A 9117-nucleotide genomic window follows, 5' to 3' on the forward strand; every position below is an offset into this window, starting at 1 on the left:
AGTGTATTTTGCAAGGACGTAAAAGAAGGAACCATACCTGTTTTACCAATGACATCTTGTAATTCAGTCATAGAACTGATTATTGCAGCAAGAAGGTCAGAACTGGTGAGCCAATTGAGCGCTTGTAAACAACGCAACTGCTCCTTTTGATGTTCTATAAAATTGAAAAAATCCATTGTAAAATTCTACAAAACTTTATTAAAATCTATATTTAAAATTCATAGCAGTGTTCAGCTATTTAAGAAACAAATCAAACCCTATTGTGAACATTGCCTACTGTGGAAAAATCTATTAAGAAATATTAGATTAGCTCGACCTAATTTACAAATAATTGTAAATGACACCAAAAAATATAGAAAAAAGAAATTTTCTTTGGTTTTACTTACACTACTTAATAGTCTGCTTTTTAAAAATAAAAACAAGTCATTTCTTCAAAATAGTTAAGCATTCAAAAACAACTGGAAAATTTACATTCGTCTCATTTTCATACAATTTTTCAATATATTTTTAACCCATTTCATACTTATTCATAGAAACTGAAAATAAATCACACTGATAATTTGAAATAGGGCAGTTTTTGATTGACGTAACTGAAAAATCACCATAGAAACTCTTTGCTTTACTGCAGAGGATTCAAATATAAAACAAGACAAAGTTCAAATTATACATATTTGTCACCTTATATTTTAATCTATATTTTAATCTGCTTAAACCAAAAAAACACAGCCTAATTTATACAAAATATTCACTTATCCATACACACATATACATACATATGGAGACTATGTTATGTTATTTGGCATATTACATGATTTTTTTAAAGTTTTTCCATAATAGCCAGGTATAGTCACACTGTATATTTCACTTACATGCAACCTGTATTTTTTAAAGCACAAATTATCTTACTTGGAAATTTATGCTTGTCTTTGGGCTCTCCTGTGCACACTAACATGCCTATGCCTTCTTTGAAACTCTCCATCCAGGTAAAAAGAGAGGCACATGATTGGCCCAAAATCTTGAGTCTGTTTGCTGCCAAAACTGCAATAACAACTTTCCGAAACATACGTATCAATCCTTTGAATGTTTTCTTTTTCATCTTGGCTTCTTCTTGCTTCTTTTCCTCTACAGTTGACAAAGCCTGGGCTAGAGTTCTAATTTCCAATTTGAACAACTCAAAGGTGTTGACCTGCTCCTGGAGAAAATCTCTCTGTGTAGACAAGGCGCATGATCGGCTATAGAGGGGATATAAGGCACCAGCCATCAATGCACAGGCTGCCAGCAAGGATGTCTGTTCCCTTTGAGTCTGTGATAACAGTTTTTTGAAGTGCGAATTTTCGAGAACCAACTGTTCATGCGACTTCTCAATATGGTTCAATTTTTCCATATTTTTTTCAGCAATTTCTTGAAATTTCTACGGAAGAGGTCAAACAATATATTTGATCATGAAACAAAGAGGCATTATATTAATTTCCCTTTACGCAAAGAAAACAAACTTTTGCTGACAACTACTTCTTCCTCTTCAAAAGATACATGTGCTAAAACAGCCAAAATATAAATAAGACAGATAGGGCAACAGTGAGCCAAACAGCTTAGATCTGAATGTGCACATTGATTTTTAAATCCTCTCACATAGAAGCTTTACGTAAAGTAGAACACATAAATTTCAGAGTATTTCATGAATTTCCTATAGACTTACATATAAATACACAAATTTAGAAAAGAAAAATACGCTTTCTCTGTATAATTTCTCTTCCTCCACTCCTCACTAATTCTTCATTCCTACTTTTAAACAGAAATGACACTGCCAATAGAGGGGTTCCTAGATGTAAAAAAGACTTTACTTTTTACCAAAATAAACAACCGGTTTAATCAATGATATAACGAATAGCATGGTCTACCATTTACTGCATGAGAAGGCACTGTCTCTCATGGATACGCACTTATTTCAGTTTCTGTCTTACCTCCTCATGACAGAAAGCTGTACACAGCGCATCTCCAGTGGTGACAGGAAATACTAATTGTGACCTAGGCCTCAGCAGCCCTCTGCTCCTTTTTGCCTAATCAAGGTGCTTACAATCCAAAACTTAATTTGAAATAAAAAGAAATTTAACTGTAGGAACCACAATTAATCACTACAAAATAAACTAGCTCTCTCTATGAAATCTTAACCTAATCAGTAAGGAATCTTGAAAGAAAGAGTAAAATCAAGAAGGGCAAGGCACAATGGCTCACGCCTGTAATCCCGGTGTTTGGGAGGCTGAGGCGAGAGGGTTGCTTGAGCTCAGGAGTTTGAGACCATCCTGGGCAACATAGCAAGACCCCATCTCCACAAATAAAAATTTTTTTAAAGATTAGACAGGAATGGTGGTGCACACCTATAGTTACAGCTACTCGGGAGGCTGAGGCCAGAGAATCAATTGAATCCAGGAGGTTCAGGCTGCAGTGAGCCATAATCATGCCACTGCACTCCAGCCTAGATAACAGGGCAAGACTCTGTCAAAAAAAAATAATAAAATAAAATATTAAAAAATGAAAAAAGGAAGAAGAAAGACAAAAGAAAAGAAGAAAGAAGAAGAAGAAGATAACAGATCCCAATTTGCTTTACTATTCACTTATTATTCAATAAACATTTATTGGGGCCAGGCATAAGCGCTCACACCTATAATTCCAGTACTTTTGGAGGCCAAAGTGAGAGGATCGCTTGAGGGCAGGAGTTTGGGACCAACCTGGGCAACAGAGTAAGACCCTGTCTCTACAAAAAAATTAAAAAATATCAGCCAAGTGCAGTGGTATGTGTATAGTTCTTGCTACTCAAGCGGGTGAAGGTGGGAGGATCTCTTTAGTCCAGGAATTTGAGACCAGCCTAGGTGACAGTGCAAGACCCTGTCTCCATAAAAAAAAAAAAAAAAATAGCATTGATTAGTTACTAAATTACACGTACTCGGAAAAGGGACAAGTAAATCAGTTAGTGTGGTATAATGCTATGATAGAGACATTCCAGGTTGCCAGAGGAATACAAAAGGGCACTAAAACAATCTTTGGCAGCCATATTCTATCAATGGGACTATGTCCCAGAACTCCACACAAAGACCACTAGTAAAGCAAGTGGTGTCCCACAGGGAGTGCTAAAAGGAGCAAGAAACTCTGAGAAGCAGTAGCTATGCAGACTGCTTGCAAGAGGATGTGCGACAACCCTCTTAAAGCAGGCACACTTTAAGGAAAAATAAAACTTGACACTTGGCTTGTAGCTAGATTAAAGCAGGAAGACTCGCATGTGGAAAAGGAAGAGCCAGAAAATAGCATAGTATGCTCTAAGGATGGAAATAATTCAGAATACCTGAAGAACTGAGAGAAATGATGGAAATTTGAAAAGTACACAGGTAACAGAGGACTGAGTGCCTAATGTGCTACACTAAGAAACTTAACTTTATCTGGAGAGGTATGAGAAGCCATAAAATCCTGGAACTGTCCTATTGTTAGTAAAGGGATGTGAGAATTAGAAACATAATAAAGATGGCCAGGGGTGGCAGGAGAGTTGCAGCAGTTGGGAGTAGGATGAGGGGAACAAATGAAAATCACAAAGGTTAATTCCATCTTCTCTTCAAAATCAATTTCATCTGTTCAATTAGAGGAAAAAAAGAAAGTTATAGAAAACCTAGAAAATATAAGAGGCAAACTAGCAATACTGGGGTAAGTGAAAATAAAAGTGAACCTCAGTGTCTCAGGCAGAAGTGTTTTCAACAAAAATTACACACAAAATTACAAGAAAAATTGTGCATGTAGATACAGGTAGAGATAGAGACACTGTATCCTAAAGTCAGTATCTTAATAATGGAGAAAAACCTAAAGCATTCTTACCAAGTTCCAGAGCAAGGCAAGAATACCCACTATCTCCAGTAGTATTTAACATTGTATTTGGTGTGTTATTAGCCAGTGCAACTAGGCAACAAAAAGCAAGTAGAGACATAAGAACTGGCAAAGAAGAAGTAAAACTATCTCTACTTGTAGAAAATGTGATCATAAATCTAGAAATACCAAAAGATCCAATGACAGAATTCAAACAAAAAAAAAAAAGTCAGTAAGGTTAAAATATATGAAATTAACACACAAAAAAATCAATAGCTTTTTGTTCGCAGCAACATTATTCACAATAGCCAAAAGGTAGGAAAAAACAGAAATGCCTAACAGGGGATGAACGAATCAACAAAATGTAATATATCCACACAACAGAATACTATTCAGCCTTAAAAAGGAATGGAGAACTAATATATGGTACAACATAAATTGAAAAATTATGCTAAGAGAAAGAAACCAGACACAAAAGGCCACATTTGTGTGACTCCATTTATATAAAATACACAAGACTAGGAAAATTTGTAGACATAGAAAACACATTTTTGGTCGCCAGGGGCTGAGGAGAAGAAAGAACAAGGAGTGACTGCTTAACGGGTTCAGGGTTTCTGTTCGGAGTGATGAAAAGTTCAGGAGCTAAATAGTGGTGATGGTTGTGAAATACTGTGAACATAATTAATGCCACTGAACTGTATACTTTAAAAGGATCAAAATGGTAAATTATATGCCATGTATATTTTACCACAATTTAAAATATCAATATCCTTAATATATACAGATAAACAAAAAAGAAGATAATGGAAGAGAAAACTCCATTTAGAATTCCATAATAAAAAAGACAGAATAATTTAGGAATCAATTTAGCCTGAAATGTAAAAAATCTATATGAGGAAAAGTTTTAAATACAGCTGAAAGACACAAATAATACTTCAAACTTCAATAGCCTAACTCATCACAAAGATTCAATTTATTCCTAAGTAAATTGATAAACGTAGTGCAATTCCACTAAAAAACAAAGCCGTTTTTTACTGAAGCTAGGCAAGTTGAGTTTAACCCTGAAAAAGAAGACGAATGAGAGGGGAACAGCCCCACCACATATTGAAACACCAACAAAACCTCTAATTAAGGCCGGGCACGGTGGCTCACCCCCGTAATCCCAACACTTTGGGAGGCCAAGGCAGGTGGATCACCTGAGATCAGGAGTTTGAGACCAACCTGGCCAATATGGTGAAACCCTGTCACTACTAAAAATGCAAAAAAACAATTAGCCAGGCACGGTGGCACAGGCCTGTAATCCTAGCTACCTGGGAGGCTGAGGCAGACGAACTGCATGAACCTGAAAAGCAGAGGTTGCAACAACCCAAGATCGCACCACTGCACTCTAGCTTGGATGACAAAGCAAGACTCTGTCTCAAAAAACAAACAAACAAACAAAAAAACCTCTAATTTAAAAATCATGTTATTTGTACATTAAAAAAAAAAAGACCAATGTAACAGAATAAACAGCTAGAAACAGATCTAGGCACAAAAAAACCTTCAGTGATAAAGGTAGCAATTCAAAGCAGAGGGAAAAAGACAGACTAAATGGTGGTGAAATAACCAGATGGCCTTTTGGAAAAAAATATAAAAGTTGATCTACACCTGACATTTTATACAAAAGTAAATTTCAAATAGACCATAAATCTATATGTAAAAAAAATGAAACCACAGAAATATTAGAAGAAAATGCAGGCAAATTACTTAATCTTGGTATAAAGATAGGATTGCTAAAACTAAAAATCCAGATGCATAAAAAGAAAAGATCAATTAACAGATTAAAAAATACACATTGGAGGGCCAGGCACAGTGGCTCACACCTGTAATCCCAGCACTTTGGGAGGCCAAGGCAGGTGGATCACGAGATCAGGAGATCAAGACCATCCTGGCTAACATTGAAACCTTGTCTCTACTAAAAATACAAAAAATTAGCCAGGTGTGGTGGAACGTGTCTGTAATCCCAGTTACTCAGGAGGCTGAGGCAGGAGAATCACTTCAGTCTGGGAGGCGGAGGCCGCAGTGAGCCAAGATCGCGCCACTGCACTCCAGTCTGGGCAACAGAGTGAGACTTGCTATCAAAAAAAAAAAAAATTGGTATTATATAAATAATTTGATTTCAAAGTTTCCAGTTCACTCCTACTAGAACCCAAATCTCAGTGGATACTGTGAGGCCTATTATTTCTCTATTTTAATGGGAATAGTTTGAATATTATAGTGCTTATTCATATTGCAGGCATTGTTCTAAATGCTTTACATATATTCTTTTTAATCCTTATACTAAACTATGAGGTTGGCACAGTTTTACTGATAATAAAATTGAGGTTAAGAGAAGTTACACAATTTGCCCAAACTCCTTCAGCTAGGTTTATCTAATTCTATTACCTAACTTTTTTGTCTTTACTGAACCAAGGTTCTCCCCTCAGGTACCAACATCCCCACATGTCTTCTCCTTCTCCCACTATCCTCAACCTGATGATCAAGGAGAGGATGATCTGTTCCCTTAGTATACAGGCATTAGCCTCACCACTACTTTTCATAATTTAACATGTTCTGTAGAACCCCCAGGTCCTTTGCCTTCCATCTCCCCTAACACTATTCGAATACTAACAATCTTCAGAGCCCATTTCAGGTTCTATCTATTCTATGACTCACTTTACTATCATTTTCCTTTACACTGCTCTTGACCTTCTCTGAACTTCAGTTCAGAGAACTTAAGTCACTCAGGCATTTAACTTCTACACTACTTATTTATTTCATGTGTGTACATCTACTCTCCCTCAAATACAAGACTGCTAGTTCCTAGAAGTTAGGAATTATTTACTATAGTATCTGTCACAGTGCTCTATACCCTGTAGGTATTTAATAAATATTGAAGGAATTAAATAACCCTTTATAAAATCATCCCTGATTTTGCTTAGCACAGTGTTTTGCCCATAATAGACACTGAACAAATGTCCAATTAATGAAAAAAGCTTTACAACGTAAAGGGTTAGAAAAAAGAAAAATATAATTTAAAAAACAAAATTTCCAAATGGAATTTGGAACTTATCTACATGTCAGAATTCTGGTTTAAATTAATTCTGACTTTCCATAGGGAACTACTTTCAGAAGTATTGCATTATTTACTGTGAATTATTCTTGAAGAACAAAGCCTGTTTGATTGTAAGGGTGGAAACAGCTATAGAGCAAATTTGCCTTTGAAAAAAAATCTAATGTTTTCCACCCAAGGAGATTAAAGGCCAGTATTTTTAAAACAAACAGAAGGAACATCGCTTTCATATGGGACAAAAGCATTCCTAGTACTGAAATAACCTGCTCCTCAGTGTGTCTAATTTCAAAAAATAATATTCTCAAATTCCCCCATAAAAACATTCCAATCCTGAAGGGAAAAACCTAAAAATATAGAATGCATATCTTTTACACAAAATTCAACAGCATAACAAAAATACTACATAATTTCACCAGTTTTCCTTTACTCTCTAATAAATTCAAAGTACATCCATAATGGGGAGAAAGGACAGCTTTTTTCCTTAACGAATCACGGACTTACTTCCTGAAATACATAAGCTGTGAGGGATGCCTTACTGGCTTACAGCACTCTGTGAACTCTGAGACTCTGGGCCAGAAATTAGACACTTCCCTGGGGAGTAAAATTCTTTTGTATCACTCTTGTTCGCTGAGTTCTTGCTCTTTATGTTGGCAAAAAGGCAAATTGCAAACTGGACATTCAATGACATATAGACATCAAAGGACTTCATTTAAAGTGTCTTATTTTTGTAACTTTCATATCTTGCCTTTTTAAGCTATGGTAATATTTTAAAATATAACAAACATAAATTCACCTGCTTTCTCTATTATGTAAATGTTTCTCTGTTAAAAAATAAGAATACTCTGTAGGAAAGTGAAACTCTCAGACATTGCTGATGGGATTGTAAAATAGTGCAGCCATTTTCAAAAACAGTTTGGCAGGTCCTCAAAAAGTTAAACATAGAATTATCATATGATCTAGCAATTCTATTATCCAGTCTTCATATACACACACACATTCTCAAGCCCCATAATGGTTATTTATTTCATTTTAAAACACTATCTTCATTACGTAAATTTAACACAACAAAAATATGTGCCAAAAATAGTATGTGCCTGTGTTTACTGTTTTGTTTCTAAAGCACTGTAAATTGTAAAATACCCTTTGGAGAAACCATACCCTCAAAAGAACAGAGTTCTTTTTATCGGAAGACTGGGAACAAATGTGTCAATACAGGCAAGATGTATGGATTGCTTATTGTTAAGAGATATTACCTCTGACTGTCTGGAAAATTAATGATATTATCTCTAAATTCTGATGTGTCCCATATCTCCCTTCTTTCTGTGCTTTCAGATCCTGGCAACAGGGCCCAGGTTGGCTCCAGTCTCCTCTACTAAGCCTCCTCAAACTTTGATCATCTCCTCTTCTAAATTTATAGCATTCTTTTGGCAACTAATTATGTACAGCCTATGATAAACCTTGTATTATTTACTTTTTCATGTATGTCCCCAATTATGTTACACTTTTGAGAAAAAAACTATATAGTATACCTCTTTGTTACTACCACAGCATGAAACACAGTGTGCTATATATTTGGTATATAACATAGTTTTTTATTAATATTAATTAAATTATGTAAAAATTATCTTGATATTCTTATCTACAGTAGCAATTTTATGATATAGTGCATTAAAACTGCAGTTTCTCAGGAAAAAACTCTGAGAAACACAAATTAAGAGAACTACCATTTGTGGGTGGCTGACAATGTAGCACTATTTAGATTTTTCTTACATTATCATGTTTAAACATTAGTTAATCTAGAATCACTTAAAAATGTGAGTTCCGGCCAGGCACGGTAGTTCACGCCTCTAATCCCAGCACTTCCAGAGGCCAAGACAGGCAGATGGCTTGGGAAAACATGGCAAAACCCCATCTCTACAAAAAAAATACAAAAAATTAGCCAGGCGTGGTAGTGCATGTCTATAGTCCCAGCTACTCAGGAGGCTGAAGTGGTAAGATCACCTGAGCCCAGGAGGTCAAGGCTGCAGTGAGTCAAGACTGCAGCACTGCACTCCACCTCGGTGACAGAGTGAGACCCTGTTTCAAAAAAAAAAAAGAAAGAAAGAAAGAGAGAAAGAAAGAAAGAAAGAAAGAAAGAAGGAAGGAAGGAAGGAAGGAAGGAAGGAAGGAAGGAAGGAAGG

The 9117-nt window shown here is 35.8% G+C and overlaps 1 protein-coding gene across 1 annotated transcript in view; it reads right to left on the minus strand.

Moving 5' to 3' along the window:
* The window catches only part of CCDC171 (coiled-coil domain containing 171), a 288764-nt gene that overhangs the window by 120433 nt on the left and 159214 nt on the right, over nucleotides 1–9117 (minus strand). The window contains exons 17-18 of the mRNA XM_026453886.1: nucleotides 907–1411; nucleotides 38–154 (exon numbers count right to left, since the gene is read on the minus strand). Of these exons, the coding sequence (XP_026309671.1) occupies nucleotides 38–154; nucleotides 907–1411 (622 nt within the window). The remainder of the gene's footprint in view (nucleotides 1–37; nucleotides 155–906; nucleotides 1412–9117) is intronic.

The sequence above is a fragment of the Piliocolobus tephrosceles genome, chromosome 14 (genome assembly GCF_002776525.5).
Source record: "Piliocolobus tephrosceles isolate RC106 chromosome 14, ASM277652v3, whole genome shotgun sequence".
Classification (NCBI taxonomy): domain Eukaryota; kingdom Metazoa; phylum Chordata; class Mammalia; order Primates; family Cercopithecidae; genus Piliocolobus; species Piliocolobus tephrosceles.